Below are 23,277 nucleotides of genomic sequence, written 5' to 3'. Positions count from 1 at the left end.
TATCAATTTGTATTGATTACAAATCCATTTCACTTACGAAACGTGATGAGTTGTCGTTCTTGACCGTCTTGGCATTGCCAAAGGCTTCCAGTATGGGATTGGCCTGCAGCAGCTGTTGCTCCAGTTCACCCTGTGAATTAATCATCGATTAATAAAGTTGCTTTAGAGCACCATTTGGTTAAAGCATTACACATAAAAAGTATCTACAAACACGCATACGACTTACAAGATAGTGTTACAGATACATTTATCTAAGCATTAATCTAGAAACAAATAAACATTAACATGCAAGTTTTGGAATATGAAATCCTAGACATAGATTACAGATACAGACACATTTATCTAAGGATTATCCTACACACAGATTGGACAATGGACAATTTCCTAAGTTAGTGCAATGAGATCGCCTTAATATTGAGTTGAAGATCAGAATATCTTTCGATAAACATCTCAGTTAGAAAAATAAATAAATGAAACTAATTCAAAGATCAATAAATCTTAATGAAGAAGAATATCTATTAAACTGCAATATTTCTGGCAGATGATCATATATAATAATAAGATCATGATTTAATATGATTTGTCTTGAATGAGGATCAAAAGCATAACTATGATCCGAATAAAGAATTAATTCAGAAGATTTGCTATTCACTTATGATCTTTTTGGAAGAGTATCATAGATAGAGTTCAGTTGATATATAAAAATGTACAATTTGATAAAGAAATGTTCAAGCTTAAATCTTATTTTAAACGATCGAGGATCATCTCATTTTCTAATATCTTGGCGACCTTTTTGATCGCACTGCGTTAGATCTTCTACGTTTGCTCCACACTCTGGTGGCTTTACCTCAACCTCTGGCATATCAATAACAACACAATTCGAATCTTGAATGAGTTCAGCAGTTCCCTCCAAGTGACAACAGTTTGTTAGTTGCATGATCGTTGTTGTGGCACCCACACCGTTGCTTGATTCGATTGTTGCATTCTTACTATGCACCACATTACCACATATATTATTCACATTACACTTGACCTTAATGTACTTATTTGTGTTGACCGAAAAGTTCTGGAATTATGCGAGGACTTGGTTAGGTTAAGGAATCGATCACTCGATAGGGAAGAGGCAGAACAAGCTTTACAAAATAAGATATAAAAAACCAAAAAGGAAATTCGAACGCAACGTCTACTTGTTAGTTTCTTTTAAGGAAATTTATATATAGTTTATATATAGCATACTTTACCGAAAATGTTTCTTGCTGACTACTCTAAAAAGGCGTAGCGTGAGACGCAAGGCGAGATATGGTGTTAGCATGAGGTGTTGGGGAGGCAGTAGTAAGTACATGACACAATTGCGATTAGAATTCAATTAGCGCGCAGGTTAAAAGTTCTTTTTTTTCTTTTTATAACAAAATGATTCAACAACGGAAAGTTAAAAAAATTAAATTAAATGAAATGAATTAATTGCAGATGAACAAGAAATGACAAAAAACAAACAAGAAATAACCACGAACAAGCCGTAGTTTTACATTTATAATCTTGCAGATCTAATGCAAATGAATTTAACAATTTTTAAACAAACTGCCAGTTATTATAATTATTCAATTTATCTTTAAATTTATTTTAGTATATTTTTTAAATTATGGAAATACTGTTTTAAATAGATAAATACAAAGGAGTAAATATATTCAAACTATTTATATTTCTGCAAGTTTATAAATATTTTTTTTTTTCATAAAAAATTTGTTTAGAAATTTTAGAAAAACGAAAAACAAAAAAATGTTTTTGTCAATTTGTTTGTAGATATTTTATATATTCTTGTTGAAAAGGTCTTTTGCATACTTACAATGAGCACGGCAGGATTCGGCACCTGTGCGTATACGTAATATTTGGGTTCAATATTGGTTGTTGGTTGTGGTGGGTTCGGTTGGTTGTGTTGATTTAATTTTTTTGTGGATTGCATGTGGATTTGGTGGCATAATAGTTGACAATATTTGTATATACAAATTAAATTTAAATACATTATTTTTATACAAAAATATACAAAAATTGTAATTGTATGTAGAAACAACAACCCATCAATTGTACAACAACAATAGCCGAGTGTATGTAGAGTAGGGTGTGTAGTGTTGTAAAGTGTAACATGAAAATAAAAAATGTATAATTAATAATAGATATATAATAAATACTTAAGACTTAATTAAATTGATAGAATTTGATAAACCCTTAGGGATGTTGAAGAGAAAGTAAGTGTATGTAGTGTTGAAAAATACACAAATAAAATCAGCAAAAACAATGCTGGATATGTAGGGGTTGTAGTTCTCTTTTAACGATCCGATCGATATATCATTTACAAGCCATTTTTTGTGTACTTTTGTTATCTTTTTCGTTTCGTTTCGTTTCGTTTCTTTTTCACTTTTCATTTGCCTTTCTTATCAGACAACTAGCATAGTGTCTGATTTGAACTAATTTCTAATCAGAATTTTTGTTTTCGTTTACAATTTCAGGTGAATTTCAAGTTAGTTCAGTTGCTTGGTAGGTTGCTTGGTTTAATGATGATTCAGTTGCCTCGACACGATATCAGCTTCTATTTATGGCAAATTTAATCATAATTAATAGCAGCAGCAACAGCTACGACAACAAAAACAACAAAAACTACGTTGTTGCTGGTAGCATTCAACAACTGTTTGCACTTCAATTTCAAGCTGAAGCTGCCTTTTTAAGTTTGTTTGCAGCTTATCACGTTTTGACTAGGCCAAATAGACCCCTCATATAAGGCAGTAAAACAACACGAACAATAACAACAACAGCAACACGCAGAGTAAACATATGTTGTTCCAAAGCCTAGCGCCTTAAAGGATTGCCAGTAGCTGAGTCTCAGTATTAGCCTCAGTCTGGTTTCTACCAATTATGGTAGCTACTGCAAATTATGAAACATTTGACACAGTTCCCCAATGGAAAAACTCTGAAATCATCTGCACATCAACTGGTTGGCCCTGGGCTCTTTGGCCTAACCATATGCCCCCATTCCAACTGATTTAATTTTCAATTCACTTTAATTTTCAATTGTCGCTAACTTAGTTGGCGAGGCAGAAGAGCAAACGGAGAATAGAAGGGGCAAGCAGCCCTTTTTCTATTTCTCATGTTATTTTGTTGCTTTTCATTGACAAAAAGCAATTAAATTTCATTTCGGTGTTTATTTTATGTTTGTAAATAATAAAAAAAAAAAAAAATTAGACGAAGGCAGCAGCACATACTCTGTAAAATTAAAAAAAAAAAGAACAGAGCGTAAAAGTCAAGTAAAAGTTCTTACAATGGCTGAAATTACTAAGTTTCTGGTAAATATAGATTTAAAATGTTAGCTTGGTTGAATTTTTAAGCTTGTTTTTATAATTTTGTACTTTTATTAAAAACTTTAAGATACTATATAAATTCATGTTTAGACAGACCTTTTTTGAGCCTGCAGATTTACTAGAAACACTCTGTGTTTATTCCATCGATCGTTATAGCGTGCATTTACTGTTTATTTCCAACTTGAGTAGAATACTCTTACTTAAACCTTAAACATCATAAAGCAGTTTCGCTGTCTCCCTAGCCATATATCATTTGAGAGTCATCTAAAGTCTTTTCTCCCCCCCTTTTATTTTGTATTTGACTGAAGTAATTTGTCAGCAGCCATCAAATAACTTAGGGAACAACACACACACACACACACATACTCGAGTGTGTGTGCCTGATTAATGAAGTGTGCGGCTTGTGTGTTTGTGTGTAAAGAGGGAGGTTCAGTTTGGCTCGCATTATAAAGCTTATATGGATAATGCTCATACTTGTACTGTGGGGTCTACGTGATTTAATATCATTACATCAATGCTAAGTGCAACATTTGTGGTGTCTCTATATATATATATATATATATATGTGTGTGTGAGTGTGTATTCAGTTGCATATGCGGATCATAACTCGAAATTGGAGACGGACAACAGCTGGGAAAACGTTTTCGTTGAAAAAATGAAAATCAAAGTTAATGAGCTTGCATCTACTGTTACCCTGTAATAAGTTTAAAGTGCAATTTTCACTTTAGCTTTCTAAGATATCTGCAAGTTTACATAACACTTAGAGTATAAGTCTCGCAAACAGTTTCAAATCTTCTATTAACATTATTACCTATACTTTATTTCCTCTTTCAATTTTAATCTCTGCTGTGGTTACCCTTTAGTGTATGTGCTATGTTTACAGGGTAATTTTAAAACACCCACAAAGCGTGTACTTGTTGCGGGCGTATAAAAGCCGCAGTCAATTTGCCGACACATTCACAAATGTATTTGGATCCATAAATATTGTCTACTTAGCCCCGTTTTCAGTCTGTTTATAATTCGTATAATAGCAATAACTACAACCATAATACTGAAATAAACTATTAATAATCAGCATAACAATTGTAGCGCCTAAGTATGTGTCATAAATGCGACTAATTCTTTTGCCGTTAAACCCACACATCGTTGGCATATTGAGAGATAGATTGGTAGATTGATAGAAAGTAACAACTAAGAATGGATCTATTTGAAATCACATCTTAATATAGATCTATGGATACAAAGATCGAACGAAAGACAATTAGACAGAAAGATCGAAGTATACATCTTAGATAAGTAGATCGACTTATGAACACCTAGATAGTAGTGATGATAATTCAAACAAAACATTGAGCTTAAAATTCGATTTGATGAATTGCAAATAAAAACATCGTTTTGTCGATTTATTGAGAAAATTATACAGATTCATAGATTATCCATACCAACTTTCAAATATTGAAGGAAATGTGGTTCTTAGTTCTTGCGTTCATTAATGGATATAATTTGTGATTCCCTTTGGAAATAATTTATACAACGCAAAGTCTCTTGTGAATTTCAAAACGACATATTTTCATAATCATCGATTTATTTCACGTGATTCGTCACCAAGAAAACAATCCTATTAAAGTAATCACAAATTGTTTAGGCAATCATTCATTGATGTTTCGATTTATTTTGACATCACTACTATCTCTCAACGTATAGATGAAAATAGATAGTAAAACTCGTTCTTACCGCACCAGAGCCCTTGGGCTTCGAAGCAGCCACATAGGCCAAAAACTGTATGACCTTCTTGGTATTTTCCGTTTTGCCAGCACCCGATTCGCCAGTACACAAAATCGATTGGTCTTCGCGATCTGTAGAAAAAAAGAAGAAGAGCAAAAGTTGAAGCAGATGTTTAAAAATAATATAGATATGGATAACATTTAAATGGGTCAAATCACACAGACACACACACTCAAAATGGCTGACAAAGTTTTTGTCTCTTTTTTTATTATCATTATTTTATTCAGTTTCTTTTTGGTTTTTGTTTAAGCAAAGCTCAGCTTGAAATTTCTGTTGACCCAAATTCAAGTGCGCAAAAAATAAAGCACAAGATTGGCAAACGCAGAGAGTGTTTGATGTGGAGATACCCTGTAGCTATATCATTACTAACTTTAATAGTTTACTGTATAACTTGAATCCGATTTTAATGGAAATTTAAGGGACATTAAGCAGAAAACTAAATTGATTAAATATTAGTTATTTATCCATTTAAAAGCAGACGAGATCAAGAAAACTTCCCCTTATTAAAAATACCCCTTTCGAATAGTTACAGAGCATGCAATTAGAGGCGAAAAAACAAAAGTGAGGGACGCACATTCAATTGAAAATCGTTTAAAAGTGCGCGCATCTCATAGATACACACAAACACATGGAGATAGAGACATAGATAGATGGAAACCTGTGGACTGCGGGCGCCACTAAATGATTCGCTGATAGATCTGACAGTCTATAGACATTATAGACAGATTGCAGTTAGCCCAGTTACACGATACACACATGATTTTTAACCACAAATGCAACAACATATCCATTGACTTGGTTTGGCACAGATGTTTTCGGTTTACAAAAAATACACAAAAAAAAAAAATTATAAATAAAATGGATAAAAAAGTAGATACGAAAAAATTGGCACATAACGACCCCGTACTTATTATGGCTGTCAGTATATAACCATAGATGGACACTGTATAGATCTCAGTTTTTATTTTTTTTTACTCTTTTTTTCTCTAGATTTAAAACGTCGCCAAGGCGCCGGCGGTGCGAGCATTGCAAAATCCACCCCGATCTTTCCACAGAATTCACCAAAACCAACAACAAAAAAATTCCCCCCCCAGCCAAACGATCTTTTCAAGCGATTGTTGAGCTAACGATAATAGCAAATGAATAGAGCTATAAAACAACAACAGTAACAGTAGCAACAACAACAATTACTGCAACTACTCAAAGTTTATAGCGTAAATATAGGCGCCACATTTGAGGCAGCAATTTAATGGTTTTTATTATTTCTATTATTATGTATTATGGCATTTTTTCATCTTTATTTTTTTTGTTATCTCTTAATTAAAACAAATTTCTGGAAATTGGGGCAAAAGTTGTTGGGGCGAATTGTCAAGTGAGAATAACACAAAATCAATAAATTTATATAGAAGGGATATATAATATAGATCAGCGGACTTTTTCGATGTCATTCCTTTTAATTAAAATACTATAGTTGAAAATATGTATGTACTTACAAAAACATTATATTATAAAATATTATCAAAATAATTAGTTTGCTGATCGTAATACCTATTTCCCACCAATAGGAGTGGATTTCCAAATCGGGTGAATCATTAATTGATTAACTTTTTAAGTACAGCTTTGACTTAAAGTAAATGTTCGCAAAAATACAACCGATTTACGCCCATTTACCTATACAAGAAAACCAGTACTGCAATATTATCTATACAGAAATTTAAAATAAATCTTTGAGTATTTGTTTTAAACACTCATTTTTTACGATGCTTGGCAGATGTATCGAGTATAGAGTGTGTAAATATTTCAGATCAGATAACTGCCAGATGAACTGACTTTGATCTTATCTTGCCACACCTCTATTACCACACCTCCCTTTGCTCCTTGTTGCAACTGTCAAAGAACTGAAAAGTCGACTCCAACAAGGCAAAATACAGGCAACGCCTTAAGGGCGTGTCCGTTGTGTCATAAGCAATAAACTTATGACATTGGGCGCATTATGAAGCTCACTTCAACTCCGCATTCCACAAACCGAAAATATACAAATAACAAACATGAAAAAATAAATAGGTACTTTGACAAGCCACAGATTCGATACCCTTTGCAGAGACTGTTATATTTCAACCGAAGAGTAGTTGGATCTCAAATAATTTAAGTAAGGATGTATAAGACAATACCAAATACATAATATAAAAGATTAATTGAGATATCTCAAAAAAAAAAAACGGTACAAAAGGTTCATATTCATCGCACTACGATCTTCGGCATGTTATACTAGGATTGTATAAGATAATACCAAACACACAGTCTGTGAAATTGGTTGAGATACCTCAGATAATAGATCCCTCTTTCTTTCGATTGCAGAAATATTATTAATCAGTTCGATTTCAGCTAAATTTGTTTAGAATGTTTGTATAAGTTAGTGATGTAAAAATATATCGAAATATCCACAACTTAATTTTCGCGGAATTGTAGAATTGAGTTTGGTCGTTTAATTTTTGATGAAATTTTTGTCAAAGTTTGAATAAGTCATAAAAACGATACAAGACAAATCAGATTTTTAATAAAAGTATGAGTGTATTTTTTTAATTACAATTGCATTAACAAATTTAAAAAAAAAATTTTTGAGAAAACTCGATATTTGCAACTCAATCTTTTATTTTCCGATATATCGGCAACTCGATACTTATTTGTGGCGATTTTTTATTTCGATATAAAACTCGAAAAACAGGCAGACATGATTATATCGACTCAGTTTATCTTCAGGGACCTGCCGCGACTCCTTTAATGCGTCACAGACTTCGTGACAAAATTATAATACCCTCGGAAAGAGTATAAAAATTGCATTTGCCAGAAAGGTGACCACTGAGTGGACGACGACGACGACGACGACTGTGAATGTGAATGTAAAGTGTGGTTCGATGGTGCGTGTTTGGGGCCAATGGAGACGGAGCTGATGATGGAGTTGCCATGGGATGGGCTGTGTGCTCCGCTGGGTGGGGCAGCGGGATTTGTATACCAACTCCCAAAGAAAGACAGAGAGGAAGGGAAGAAGAGCGAAAGAAATAAATCAAAAACGAGACAAAAGCCGCACCCGTAAAAGATTTTCGGTAATTTTCGGATAGCAGCTAAATTCAAAGTCCAAGTCGTGTTTCTGTTGTTGTTGTATTAATCTTTTTTTATAAGAAAATTGTGCATAAACAGAAATTGATTAAGCGGCAAATATGGTGACAAAGTGTTTAAAAGTTAACAACGAAAAAATTGCCAGACTGTGAGTTGAAATTCTAGGCCCAAATATGGAAATGACACGTATACGCAATATTACGAGGTGGGAGGGAAAGACAGAGTTTGTGCATATGTTTTTTTGCAGCTACAGTTGTGGCTGAGTCATCGCCATTATCATCATCACCGTCATCCTCATTGTCGTTAAGCGTTACGCTTCAAACGGACCCAGACCAGACCTTCTCCTATAATAATAAAAAGCCAAAAGCGAGTCAAAAGCCAGGCCAAAAAGGAAACCAGTTTCGGTTTCACATTTGCCACATTAACTGATTAGAAATATGCGAAACTCCCTCTCATTTTCTCTCTCTCTCTCTCTCTCTCTTGCTTTTAATTCAATATGATTCACTTGGTTTTCCATGTCAGTTGCAATCAGAGTTGACGTCAAGATCCAAAAAAAAAAAACACAAAAAGACAACAAATGACAGCATTGGGGCCAAATGTATCTTTTGGTTAAGTCAGGCACGCACTTCGCGGAAATTCAGAAGATACTTTTAGCTCCCCCTCAACTGATATCTTATCAAGGTATTTTCGACTGTGCGTTGTTTGTTTCCATTCTTTCCTTTTTTTTTGTGTTTATTTGCTTTGGTCTGGAATTTTTTCGATAAAGGCGTGCGATACAAATGGCAACAAACCGAGTTTATGGAGAAACGTTGCTGCAGCAGCTTATGCAGCTATATATAAACATATATCATACGATACTACATATATGTACAGAAATACAAAGATACATATATCGTAACTAGTGCTTGTTATCTTCGAGAATTGTACTTACCACCCAACATGTTCCTATAGGCACTGTCCGTTATTGCAAATACATGCGGAGGCACTTCGTGTCGCTTTATTCCCTTATACCGTTCCATTATCTTTTCCGTATAGATTGGCAATTTCTTGTAGGGATTGACCACAACGCAGAAAAGACCGGAATATGTCTGGAAAAAAAGATTAAACAAAATACATTTAATAAGCAACGATTATTTGAAATATATTAAATAAAAGTTATTAAAGTTGGCAGACAGAAGACTTAAGTTAAGTTACCATGGATGACACGAAATGTAGGTGGAGCCTTTTCAGAGAAAATATAATAGTGTGCTAAGAAAAACAATTTTCCGAAAGTATTGTGACAACAACAATGACATTTGAGAACATTGATAAAACAATACAAACAAATAAAGTAATTAATAATAAAAAGGTGTCGATATTTTCAATTGTATTAATTATAATTATAAGGTAATTAAAAGACATGTATTAGAAAAAATGGAGTTTGAATCGCAGTTAAATATTAAATAAAAAATCTTAAATAATTGTGTGTTCATTTAAGGCAAATCGTATTAAATAAAAACAGCTCATTCCTAAATAATGTGACAGTGGAGGACATAAACTATGATAAGGAAAAATCAGATGATCAGCATAATGCTAGGAAATTACAATCAAAAAAATTAATTGCGAATACTTTAGCAGTGCTTTGTGATATAAAGTGAACATGGATGCTTTATACAATAATATGCAATTAAATATATGATATTTGCTATGTTAGGTCATAATGTAGAGAACAAAGTTTTTGCTTGATTTTAAAGTTGAAACATGAATGCAACAAATTAGGCAGCGACAACTCGTTGGATGCTCAGTGGCCTAGTTAATGTTGCCCAAACACACTCAAACACACACACACACTTACACGCACAACCCAAGACTTTAAAGTTGGGTCGCTATAAACAGCAAACGCATGTAGCTGTATCTATGACTGTTAATGTATCTGTATCTGTGTCTGTATCTGCAAGTCAGGCAGTGGGTACAGCCCACATATACATACATGTTATATACATATTATATAGAGTATATATCTCTTCTAACTGGACTGCGTGGGCACTAAGTATGCGGCTCTTGAATGCTTTTTGTGTAGCGCTTTTCAGATATTAAATAAACATTAAATGCGAAATTCGCAGATACAAAACAAAACCCAAACTCAAACTCAAATTCAAATGCTGCCCACACACAAATCAAATCAAAAAGAGAAATTGAAAGTTGTTAATTGTGAATTGGGAATTGTAAATTGTGTGAGTTTTATAGGCGAAAATAAAACTATTTGGGTTGAAATTCGATGCTTGGCTTTGGCTCGTCATTTCACTGATGATTCACACCAAGCAGTTTCGAGAAGGGGGAGGGGGAACTGAAACTGGGCTTACTATAACTCCATACATATGGCATTAAAAAATCACGTCTTGGCAATCAACAACCAACAAAAACAGCAGCAGCAACAACAACAACAAACAACCTTGTCAGGCAGACCTAAAATGGCATCTGAAAATTTGTTGCTGTTTTTGGCAATCGTTTTAGAAGTGACGACCATGACGACCATGACGAACCTCCTCTTCTCACTCTTTCTCCGTCTCTCCGTCTCTCTCTCACTATCTCCCTCTCCTCCTTCCTTGTCTCGCACTGCTGATTCATTTGCCGGCTGCCTCAACTGATTTATGCTCTTGTGTTGTTGCCCCATTGAGTCATTGTCCTGTCGGCCAAAATGCGAGAATGAGCGATAACATGGCTAAAACTGTGTTCATTTAAGATCTTTAACCGCAGCTACCTCTGCTGCTTCCTCTGCCTCTTCCGGCCGGCATTAATTTTTTTTACCAAATATGGCCAAAAGATCGTTCAAGTGTGAAACGTGGCGACAACAATATTTTTGCGCATAATAATAAGTCAATATTAAACGACATGCTTGATGAAATGTATGCAAATGTGACAACAGCAACAACAATTTAATTAAGCAGCTGAAAATACATTATATTACAACATTAAGATATCCTATAAAACCGTAAATAATCCAAATTAGATTAAAAAAAAGAACGAACTAGAAATTGGCAACTGATCAAACAAATACTTGTACCTATTCTAATATTAATACTATTACTAATACCAATATTAATACTGATTGATCTGATGGAGTTTCTTAGGTCAACCCCCAATCCATGCAACAAATGTTGAATCATTTGATAATTTTTTTTAATATTTTATTTAATTTTTGTATCCCTTCCGTTTTAATTAAAATCAACTTTAAATAAATAAATTTGAATGATGTATGGTCACTCTAGAAATAAGATTTAATTACAGGGTATGCACAGGTCGCACAAGTTGTACTTAAATTATTTATATAAGACGATCAATGAACGTGTCAAGCCTTTCAAATAAGCACCGCTGAGCTTTGAGCTGAGCTTTTAAACAAATTCATTTGGCTGTCAAAATGAGAGACTCTGTTGTTGTTGTTACCAATGTCCAGCAGAATGTTAGCTACAAAAAGTTGCACCGAAATGTCGAACGTGTTGCAAGCAATTACATTTGCAATATGCAAATATGTAAAATGCAAAATGTCGGCACTTTTCATGTTAATTACGTGGCAAAATCAACCAAGACCCCCCCACACACCCACCCCCTCCACCCACTAGCCATGACACCAACAAAAACGAATGAAAGCATGAACGGTACATGGCAAAGCTCTCAAGCTGCCAATAATTATAAAGCCAATATGTAAAATGTATGCAATATAATTTATATGCCGCAACGTAGCCACAATTCGCATGCATCATAAATAAATGAAATATACCTTTAAAAGATATATATCTCTTTCTATATTTATGTGTATAGTATATTCTATATATCTGTATCTATATAATTACAGCCAAAAACACTGTGGCATATATGCATTCGATCGTGGCGAATTGTAAATCTAGCAAAACAAATTAAGTGTCATCAGTCAGAGTGAGGGGGAAAGTGAGAGAGAGAGAAGAGGCTGATGGTCATATTAATATGGCTTAAATGCTGCCACAATATGCGACTGTCTGCTCTGTATGCAATTTCAATTAGTGCACATCTCAAAGATAGTTAAAGGCGACTGCTCCTACACTCAGAGAATTTATATTCTGTTTTTATGAAATTCGGCACAAAATTCGCGTAAATTGGGAAACATCTAATTTGGGGACATTCTGTTCTAAAAAATAGTTTATGTTTTTCTATTATAAAAACTACCATTTTTTTAAATTTTTATATATTGAAGCCAAACTGCCTTTAAAAATCGAAAAAAAAAAAAAATAAATAAGTAACTCTTTCTTTTCTTAATATGAAAAAATAACCCTCAATTGTTACGGTACATTATATAAAACATTTATTTCAGTATGAAAACCTGAGTTCCAGTCCCACTGTGCCATGCTAAATGAGAACAGTCATGAATACAAAAAAAAATTAAATTAAATATACACCCGTCGTCCTTTAAATTAAGAAAAAAATTCTAAAATTAAGGGACAGTAGCCTTTTCCGCCTTTTTTGGGACGACTTTCTAAATTTTAGTGTGAAGCTCGACAGTTTTAGGTCGATTTTACGGTAGCATTTTTGTAAGTGTACCCTTATGTAGGGGAAGGGGAGGTGGAAATGGGTGCAGTTTTGGGTTTTGGCGTCATTTCGTCGGATACGTCGAGTGTATTTATTTTTAGCTGCCAACGCATTTGACGACAGCTAAGCAAACGCCGTTTTTTTTTTGTTGAATTATGTCGCATATTTGTTTGTTGTTTGCTTGTTTGTAATTCAATGTGAATTCAGCTGGTCAATTGCATCAAATTGGCTAAACATGAACAAGACATCAACAAGAAAATCGAAGAGTGTCGCATTCAATTTGCTTTGCATACAAGCGCATCCAATTGGACGCCACTGTGGCTGGCCGGACAACACTTGACGCCCATTCGATTGGACATGCATGTCAAACAAATCGCCAGTCGCCATATTTGTTGCTGCCGTTTTTGCTAGGTGTTGACATTTGATTTGCATGTACTTTAGATTTACGCAGTTTTTCGTATTTATTTGACGTGTATTAATTATGAACAAGCAGCAGCAGGCACAGCAGCTGCCACGCAAATTAATTTAATTGAAACTTGAAAATCAAATTAAATGTCAACAAATTACAATAATTATGCTGTTAAATGCAGCAGCAGCCAACGTAAAAGCTACAACAACTACGCACCTCTCTCTCTCTTTTTCTCTCTCAGCAACATTTGCTGCTATGAAAATGGAACAGGTCAAAAAGAAGCAGAGAACGAGAGCGCGCAAACGAATGAGAGTGCGTGGTGTGCTTGTGTAAGTGCAAAGCTGACAGCGCAGCAGCAACAGCAACAACTAGTTAAAACGCGTGCGTCGGCGTCGTGTGCTCTGAAGCGTAGCGCGGAAGCGCCAGCGCCAGCAGCAGCAACTAAAACAACAACAGCAATGTGTATAAACAAATTCAAAGTATTACGCGCCCACATCAAAACCAACGGCAGCCGCATTTAAAAAGGCCGAAAACAGTTTGCGCATTTAATTAGATTCAACAGCAACAACAACAACGACATTGTTGTAAGCAGCAGAGGCACATAAAATATTTATGTAAAAAAGCGCCGCATAATTTGTAAGCAAGAGGAAGCCGCATAGGTAACAAGCCAAAGGCAAAGAGAGAGGGAAAGAATGAGAGAGAGAGAACGCACACCCACAGCTCAAAAGCTCAGCAACAGCAGCTGGCAACATGAATTGCCCGCAACATGTTGCTGGCTCTGTTAGAGTGAAACTCATTTTGCAGTTGTTTATTTTATTGGGTTAATGAGAGATAGAGAGAGAAGAGGGGCGTTTGACTGTTTCTTAATCAATTCTCAATTTGTTGCTTATTTAGTTTTGGTTATTTATGTGTCAGAATAAATTTCTATTAATTGAAAATGCAATTGAAGGCAGCCACAGCAGCAGTTCATTGATTTATATTTAAGCCAAATTTATGGCCAGTAAGCGTGGAATTTTTTTATCTTCATTTAACAAATTAGATAAGTTTCAACCTTTTTTCTGTTGTTGCTTTTGTTTTTTTTTTTTATTATTATTTTCGCCAAATTGTCAAACGCTTTTGGCATAACAATTAGCAGCGGATATGTTAACGCTTTAAAGGCAAAGCAATCTTGTTAAGACATTGACAAATGCACTGGAAACGGGCGACAGGCGATTGATGACCCGATATTTGTATTTGTATTTGAATGTATGTGTGTGTGCGTGTGTATTTGTATTTGAATGTGTGTGTGTGTGTGTCTAATATTTGCATTGCTTTTAAACAAATCCAAGAAGAAACGAGACTCCAGAGCTGCCACAAAACGTTTCGTTTTTCAACATTTCCACATAACTTTGAATCAGCCGCAACAAACAGCGAGGGTATCTTAATACTTTTCGCCTTTAAACAATTTATGGACTTCTTTTTTTTAATATACTTGTCAATTTTTTCTGAATTTAGTGTTATTAAATAGCTGGCGCATTAATACTAAAAATGTGGTAAAATTTAAATATTCATGCACTGATGGTCAAAAATCAAGATTTTGGTTTAAAAACTAAGAATTTCTCTCTACAAAATTTGCCGAGAACATAAAGTTATTAAAGTTAAACGAACATTTCAAACATGACCAAGTTCTTAATATTAATTAATTAATTTTAAAAAAAAGGTAAATTTTAAAATTTAAAAATTGTTTCCGCTTTGGTAATTTTGTAAACATTCCTTTACTATGTTTTTCCTACAAAAAAATGGAGCCACTATTGGATTCAAAAAATATATGACATATTTAAACTTTTCTAAAGATTTAACATTTTTATTCATATATTAAGATCCGCGAATTTTTAGATAGAAAATCTAAGTATTAGCAATTTGCTTTTAAAATGTTCTTATTTTAAGAACAAAATATTTCAGATGAATGTTCTTGAATTTAGAAGTTTGTCTTTTTTCAGTATAAATTGATTTTATCATAGTTTAGTCATAGTTCGAGCAACCCTCGGCACATTCAATGTTTATCTAAAGTTCACGTCATCATCGTCACATTGCCAGCAGCTGTGGCAACTTTCAACCAATTCCCTCTAATGGCTTTTTATGTACAGATATGTATATATATATATGTGTTTGTATGTATGTGGATCTTGTTTAGATACTTACATAGATCAAGCCAGAGTAATATCTGTCTTTGATGTTGTGCAAGACGGATGCCTCATTGAGACACGTCAGCTCGGCCATATCCTCGACTTTGTCGAACTTTGGCGGATTCATCTTCTGTATGTCATCGCGTAGGATCATGACACGCTTGCCAGTCTCGGCCAATTCCACCTCCACCTCGTCGCCATGTTCGCGCTTAATACTGGCGGCAACGAAGCCCTGCAAATCAAATAAAAGAAAAGTTAATAAACAAAATACAGAAACACACAAATAAAGAAATCAAAAATCAAAGCAAATTCAATTGAGAGTTAGTCACACTTGTTATTGTTTGTTTGTTGTTGTTGTTGAGGTGACTCACAAGAGTCAATTAGCAGTCAAATACCGTTATTTGTGTTACAAATCGTATATCGATAAATCGAAATTGTCCAAACAAAAGACGAGAGAGCGGAAGGAGTAAAAAGAGAGCGAGAGCAACTTTTACGATTGCAAGAAGCATAGGTGAGAGAGCAGAAGGAGGAGAAGGAGAGCGAGAGCAGCAGTTACAGTTACAGTTAAAGCTCCTGCTGGCTTTAAAGCAAAGCAATAAAAACAATGCAAACGCCTTGTTATTGCACTCACTCTTCTTCTTGCTGTTGTTGTTTTCGTTCTTTCATTGAGTGTGGGGCCAAGTGAGTGTTCATATGTGTATATTTTTCTGTGTGTGTGCGTGTGTGTGCAAGTGCATCTCTTAACGCAGCGCTGCATGAGTCAAGCGCCAAGGCGCATCATCAACAGCAACAACAACAACAACAGCAGCACAGAAAGAAACAAAAATCTGAAAAGTAAAGAGGAAATGCAGACGATAAAACTGACGCCCGTTCAAGTGCTATTGCAGACAGCGGCGGCAGAGGCAGAGGCTGAAGCAGAGGCAGCAGCAGCGAAGAAGAAAAACACAAACAGCCAACGGGAAGGCAGCTACAACAAAAACTACAACATCATCAACAACAACAGTTGCAGATAGGCAGACAGAAGCTGTGGCAGCTCCCATTCTGTTGTCTGTCTGTGGCAAGTTCAAGGCTCTCTCTCCCCCTCTTTCCCATCTCCCTGTTTCTCCTTGTCTATGCTTATTAAGTATGTTGTCTAATTTGTTGTTTTCGTTCATCAACACTAATTGACAGGGAATTCCAACTGATTATTGTCTTTAACTTTACTCTCTCAAACTATAAACGAGTTTATTATATTCTTCCAATTCTTTTGTATTTATTCAAAGTTATCTGGAACTCAGATTCACTCTTTTGCATTATCGTAAAATTGCCCATGAAATATTTCAAGTTTCTTCAACTGGAACCAAGTTCTTTTCGATGTGGCATGCCTCAACTGCCCTACGCAGGGAGTCGACTGGTTTTTTTGTGGTTTTTTTTTTCGCACTTATAATGAAAATTAATGTGGCAGAAATTAACAGAAAATGTGGTATGCTAAAAGGAAAACAATAACAAAAGATCGCTTCATTAAATCTCCAATTAGAACTCAAGTGCAACTGTAGCAACAACAACAATAACAAAAAATTATTAGCAAGATGCAAAGGCATAGCATTATTTGGATTCCTAATTCCAGTTTATATTCCCATTAAAAAGGGTGAGCAACACAAGTGCAACGAAATGCATTAACCAACTAGCAGCAACAACAACAAAAACAACAAGTAGCAACAACAACAAGAAGCAACAACAACAATCAGCGAGGGGCAACCTTAAGTTAAGCATGAGCGCACCCCAATGCTCAGAGTTTTGTTATAACCGACTCACAATTCCATTTTCATTCTCATCTTGTTTATCTCTCATTTGTGCGTGTGCATGTGTGTGTGTGTGTATATATCTGTTATCTTTGGGCTTTCCGGCATAAAAGATAAACAGAAATGGAAAAACGGCGCGAGTTTTTTCTGTTTCCAAGAGGGCCAAACCATAAATTGTAGATGATTTATTACTCAATAATCAAATATAATAACTCATTAATCCAAATTAAACACAGATAATATACAGATATAATCCGATTCTACAATAAAAGTTTAAAAATTAAATAGACTGGAAAACCCTTAAAAATGGTTACTAAATATTTTATTTACTCTCAAAATTAGATTTTATTGGATCGTTTATATTTGATAGTCGTCTTATTTCGATCACATTTGAGATGATCTTAAATGAGTAATAATTAAAGTAGCTGTCAAAACATAGAAATTTCGACCTAATTTACTTGATCCAAATTTGTATTTAGTTTCAGACGATACACGATATAACTATATAATTTTATTGAGTTTCTGCAAATCTTTAATTGTTAAAAGATACAAATTCTCGAAAGAAGCATATATTGCTATTGCCTGCTCGACACAAATGAGATCATCAATCAGCTGTGTCCCCTCAAACGCCCCCGCCCATCTTTAAACGTGCTCCTTCACCTCCTCTTCTCCTCCTCTACTTCTTCTTCTTTCTTGGCTTTATTGCTTTAACAAAGTTTATAGATTTTATCTACATACACAATACATTCCAAGCAATCAACGAAGCAAAGCCAAGCAAAAAACAAGTAAAAAATAATAACAATAAAAACAACGCCAAAGATATCGACAACTTTGAAATGAAATTGCCAACAACATGTGGGAGATTTTAGCAGGTCAAGTTGTGTGATGGTATAAATGGCACGACTAAATCTTAAGTTTTGGATTCTGGCACGCCAACTAAAATAAAATTAAACAATATGAGGAGAAAACCTTGAACTTGTAATTGTTTATAGAAAGATTAAATAAAATGAAAAAAAATGCATATAAATAATAAATATATTTACTCTGTTCTGATATTTACATACCAGGTAATACCCAAGAGAATACTTGAATATTTAGTTTATTTTTGGCAACTTCTTTTGTTTACTTCAGAAATAAATATATGCATAAATAAAAGGTTTGTTCTCAGGCAGCATTCCTATCATTCTATCATGCCCTCTTTCTCCCTAGATCTCCTTGTCTCTGTCTCTGTCGATCTCGCTCTCACTTATGCGGTTGCGGCTGAGTGATCGGGATGGAAGATCTCAGTCTCAGGTTCTCTGACTGAAAACAAAGCTCACGCTGACCGGCAATAATAATTTGTAAGTCGCCTTCTGTATTTCGTGTTGTGTATTTTCTTTCTTTTAATCGATCAACGCATATGCATACATATATCGATATATACACACATATGTACATATGTGAGCTGGGAGAGAGAGGAGGTTCGTTGACCGTAAACCGGACAAAAACGAGAGACGAAGCCGAAAAAGCTTTGGCTTCGTTTGTCATTAGCGTTAAAGAAGAGACACATTTGTACCAGCGTAGATGAGGAGAGAGTAAACGACTGCATGACAGAAAGAGAGAGCGGGAACGAGAGAAGAACCCGCAATCGCAAGGTTCGTTCCCAAATATCTATCAGCAGAGAGCGTGGGTGTTGTTGTATCATATGCTTTCTGAACTGAGAGAACGAAAGATCAACATCAAAAGAGAGGAAAACATAATTCCTTAGAGTGTTGACTTCACTAAAATTGATTTAACAAATCGAAGATCTTTAATATTATTTGTTACATTTATAGTCAACTATCCACTATCTTGAAAGTCTTGTTTCGTGACCATGATTATCACTCATTTAATCAATTGCCAGCCTAGATACTCGTATCTAATTAAACTGAATGTATCCATAAGATACGACTTTATGTAGCTGACAAGTGAAACGTAACCAGGAACACAGAGCTATATATCAACTTTAACTTCAACTCCAACTTGTGCACACGCACAATGACACCCATTGTTCATTTATTTACATACATAGATACACACATACTGCTGAGACACACTTGAGTGAGTGTGGTATATTTTTAAGATACATATTTCTTTTTTTTACATTGCGCAAAGTTTGAACAGTTGTTGGATTGTTTGTTCGTTGGCAAAACGAGTGCACAAATTGTGTTGACACAATTCCGAATACCCTTTTTTGCCATGAAATGAGTGTAACTGTAGCCGCTGTGCAGCTGTTAGTGCGAGTGTGAGTATGCGTGTGTGTGTGTATGTGTGTGTATCTGTGTGTCTTGGACATTCCAGCGGCGCAACAGTTTGTGCCATATGCAAATTTCTTTACATTATCTGTCCGTCTTACTGTCTGACAGTCTGTCCATCTATCTGTCTGTCTGTCTGTCTGTCTGCCTGCCTGCTTGACAACTCATGACAATCGTCAGTTGCAAGTCGTGCCGTTTTTTTCCTTCATTTCATTTTATTTCTTTTTCTTTTGTTTTGTATCTTTTATTTGTGGCTTTATCTGTGTGCGCTTGAAATTCCTTTTGGGCTAAGCAAATGGTTTTTTTTATAAGTAAACGCGTAATTACTAAAAAATGCGACAAGTTGTTGTTTCTATTATTATTACTGTTATACCCTTTAACCGTAGCAATTGTTAAACGGGTTGAATCACCAGCGTAATAAAATAAAAAGATTGCTGATGAAGGGTATCTGCTAGTAAATCTAATTTTTATTTTTATCAATTATTTATCAAGTTTTCTACTGATTGTGTCCAGATCAATACAATCACAGCTGTAAAGTCTTTACAGGGTATCGATCAGGTAATCACTTAGTGCGATCTTGTTCAGATTATTCTTGGTGACAAATTTTTTTGTTTAGTCGTATAAAAAGTGCAGGTTGAATGACATCTAGAATAAAAATATTTTATTATATTTTTGGTATCTCGAAAACATTTTGCATAACATTTCAAAGGGCGAAACTAATGAAAAACCGTTGCGTTTGTCATCGTTATCGTTCACACACACATTGTATTGTATTTATTACAGATTAAACTTGTTTTGTCGTCGTTTGTTGCTATCACAAAGCTATTCCTATCTCCCTTCATCCCTATCTCTCTTTCTCTCTCTCTCTTTCTCGCTCTGACTTGTTGAATTGAATGACTCAGCGTGCATGCAAATTGGAAATTAGATGTTTAACTGTTAACTGAAACAGTCAACAGGTAAATTTACAAATTTCTGCATAAGTTTTTTTATTTTGAATATCAAACATGAATGAATGTACCTGTATCTTTGGCTTTTGGATGAATGTCTAACTGGACGCTCTTGTGACTCAAATTTGTGGCAAAAAACATAACAACAACAACACACTTGTGTGATTTCCTCGACGGATGTTTATTGAATTTTATCGCTAACCAGAAATTCAAAGAAGTTGCCTCGGTGCATGATTCATGCGATGAGTGAGCAGACAAAAAAAAAATGTGATAACTGCCAAAGAGAAAGGGAGCGGAAAAGGTAGTTGGTCAATGAAGTCAACAGATTGATTGCTCATCGAACATAGTTCCAGAACTAGTTCCACCTCAAATATCCCTTAATCGGCTTAACATATATTCAATAAAATATATACAAACAAGAAAAATGTGTGAAGCCTAAATACCCTATGTTGAAGTTGCCAAACTGCCTGAAAATGTTCGTTACATTCAAAGAGCAAGAAAACTGGTCAGCAAATAACAAGATGAAGAGGAAGAGGAAGAAGAAGAAGAACGAAGCACGGCCAACGCCTGCGCAACACAACGAGGCGCTCTACAGGTTTTTCAGGTCGTTTGGCGACCGACGGCGACGGCAGCGACGGCAGCAGCGACAGCGACTTCTGCGCGGACGGGTGAAAGCCAGAACATAAGAGAGTGCAGAGTGCAGAGTAACAGAGTCCAAGGAGCATGACAGCGCCCAAAAGATTTAAAAAAAAAGAAATAGAATAGGAGTACGTAAACAAATGAGAAAATTAGTGGAATGGTTGTGTACCAGTGTTGGTAAATCATCTAAAAGGGAATTATCCTCATTTATTTATGACACGTACGTAAACAAATAGAAGAATAAGTGGAATGAAAGGAAATGTTTAAGGTATGTAGAAGCTATGTCGCAGTGTTGATAAATCGTCAAAAGGAAATATCCTCATTTATTTATTATATTTATTTATTATTTATTATATGTACGTAAACAAATGAGAGAATAAGTGGAATGGATAGTGGAAGGTATGTGGAAGCTATGTCGCAGTGTTGGCCAATTTTCAAAAGGGAAATATCTTTATTTATTTATTTAATACATGTATGTAAGCAATTGAGCGAATAAGTAGAATGGAATTGAGTTTGGAAGATATGTGGAAGCTATGTCGCAGTGTTGGTAAATTGTCCAAAGGGGAATTATCCTCGTATATTTATTACACTTTAATACATTTTGTATTTGGTATAATGCCCTCACCTGATTCTCATGGGGCACCCAAACCAGACGCTTCTGTGTCCATTCGGCCTGTGTTGCCGGATCGTTGAATTGATTGCGCTCCACCGAGAGATATTTCAGCTCGGGGTCATTGCGATCGACTTCTTCCGACATTTTTTGTCCTTTATTGCGTTTTCTGTGTTATTAGTTTCGTTTTCTATATATTTGTATGTATTTATCGTGTTGAGGTTTCTTTGAGGTTTGCTTTATTTTGCAGTCGCAGATTTTTAAATTCTTTTCTGTTGGTTTTTGCACAAACAAATAAAATGCACATTAATTTTCAAATTTCTTTTTAGCACAAAACTCAAACGCACACATATATATACACACTCTCTCTCCCTTTCTGTCTCATTCACACACACAAATTGAGATGGCTAATAGCAAACGCATTGTAAACAAATAAATTCACACACACCCAAAGACAATTTCATACGGGAAGATACATTTTTTTATTTTTTGCGGCACATTTATATCTCCAAGACGCGTTCGCCGTTTTTTCTTATTCTCTTTTACTTTGTGTACTTTATCTAAGAAATGCGGCAACAAAAGGCAGACGGCGAGAACGGCAACAGCAGCAGAACCGAGAACATAGTTTAAAAAGGGAACCGACAAGAAACAAATATGGCCATACATTTTCTTAAGCCAGAGGCTCTCGCTCTCTCTCTCTATCTATCACTCTCCCTATAGCGCTGTGCACTCGCTGTCGCTCTCTCACAGCAGCAGCAGACATATTCCAAACACATCGTAGATGAGCAGCGACGTCGAACGACGCGTCGTTCAGCGGAAAATAGCGTTACGTAGCTGTTTAGCAATTAAAGTAACCAGTTTGCATTTAAGCCGCAACATTTGCCTTGATTTTCGGTTATGGTTACTCTAATTGCGGAGCAGGTACGTCAGCAAAATGCGGCGACTGTGGCTGCTGCTGCTGCCGCTTCTTGCTGTCGCCGTGGTCTCGCGGCCATCGTTTCTTCCTTTTGTGTTGCTTGTTCTGCACACACACACACATGCATTCATACTCATCCACGCACACATACACTCAGGCACACACATATAGAGCGCAGTTTTCGTTTCGATTTTGATTTTCATTTTCGTATGAATTTGTTAATATTTTTATATATTTATGTATCACTGTGTCAGCACTGCATTTCAGCTAATTCAGCGAAATTCGCATTAAATGCACACATTTTATTTTCATTTGTTTCAACAATCGGCTGCGGCTGCAGTTTCAGCGACAGCGGTGTCGATGGCGTCGGCGACGGCTGGCCGGCGGCTTTTGGGCGTTGAAATTATTTTACATGCATTTGTATTTTGCTCTCAGTATCGTGTTCCTTTGTTTTTCGACACTTTTCAGGCTTTAAATGCACCTGAGTGCAGCTCGGTTGCAATTGGATTAAATTATGGACGAAATTGATGCGGTTTTTATTTGTTACAAACGACAGCTGCACTTCTTAATTTTTAAACACCAACACACACTCTTATACAATTTCGAACGCACCCAAAACGCGTCTTTCTCGTTCGCTGCTACCAGCACGAATGTCCGTTTGACACACACACAAAACATACAGCGATATTGTGTTAACAGTTTGCTGAAATGTTATTAACAGCAAGCACTTATAGTTTTATAAAAAT

General features: G+C 35.3%; 1 protein-coding gene across 1 annotated transcript in view; it reads right to left on the bottom strand.

Moving 5' to 3' along the window:
• LOC117784854 (myosin heavy chain, non-muscle) overlaps window positions 1-23,208 on the bottom strand; it is a 31,113-nt gene extending 7,905 nt beyond the window's left edge. The window contains exons 1-7 of the mRNA XM_034622699.1: window positions 23,144-23,208; window positions 21,631-21,887; window positions 15,382-15,597; window positions 9,184-9,340; window positions 5,085-5,206; window positions 1,844-1,867; window positions 38-130 (exon numbers count right to left, since the gene is read on the bottom strand). Of these exons, the coding sequence (XP_034478590.1) occupies window positions 38-130; window positions 1,844-1,867; window positions 5,085-5,206; window positions 9,184-9,340; window positions 15,382-15,597; window positions 21,631-21,762 (744 nt within the window). The 5' untranslated portion in view covers window positions 21,763-21,887; window positions 23,144-23,208. The remainder of the gene's footprint in view (window positions 1-37; window positions 131-1,843; window positions 1,868-5,084; window positions 5,207-9,183; window positions 9,341-15,381; window positions 15,598-21,630; window positions 21,888-23,143) is intronic.
• Window positions 23,209-23,277: the final 69 nt, after the last annotated feature.

This window comes from Drosophila innubila (genome assembly GCF_004354385.1).
Source record: "Drosophila innubila isolate TH190305 chromosome 2R unlocalized genomic scaffold, UK_Dinn_1.0 1_C_2R, whole genome shotgun sequence".
In the NCBI taxonomy this organism is placed as follows: domain Eukaryota; kingdom Metazoa; phylum Arthropoda; class Insecta; order Diptera; family Drosophilidae; genus Drosophila; species Drosophila innubila.
The sequence above is the reverse complement of the archived record's forward strand: the minus strand, read 5'-3'. Positions and strand labels throughout refer to the sequence as shown.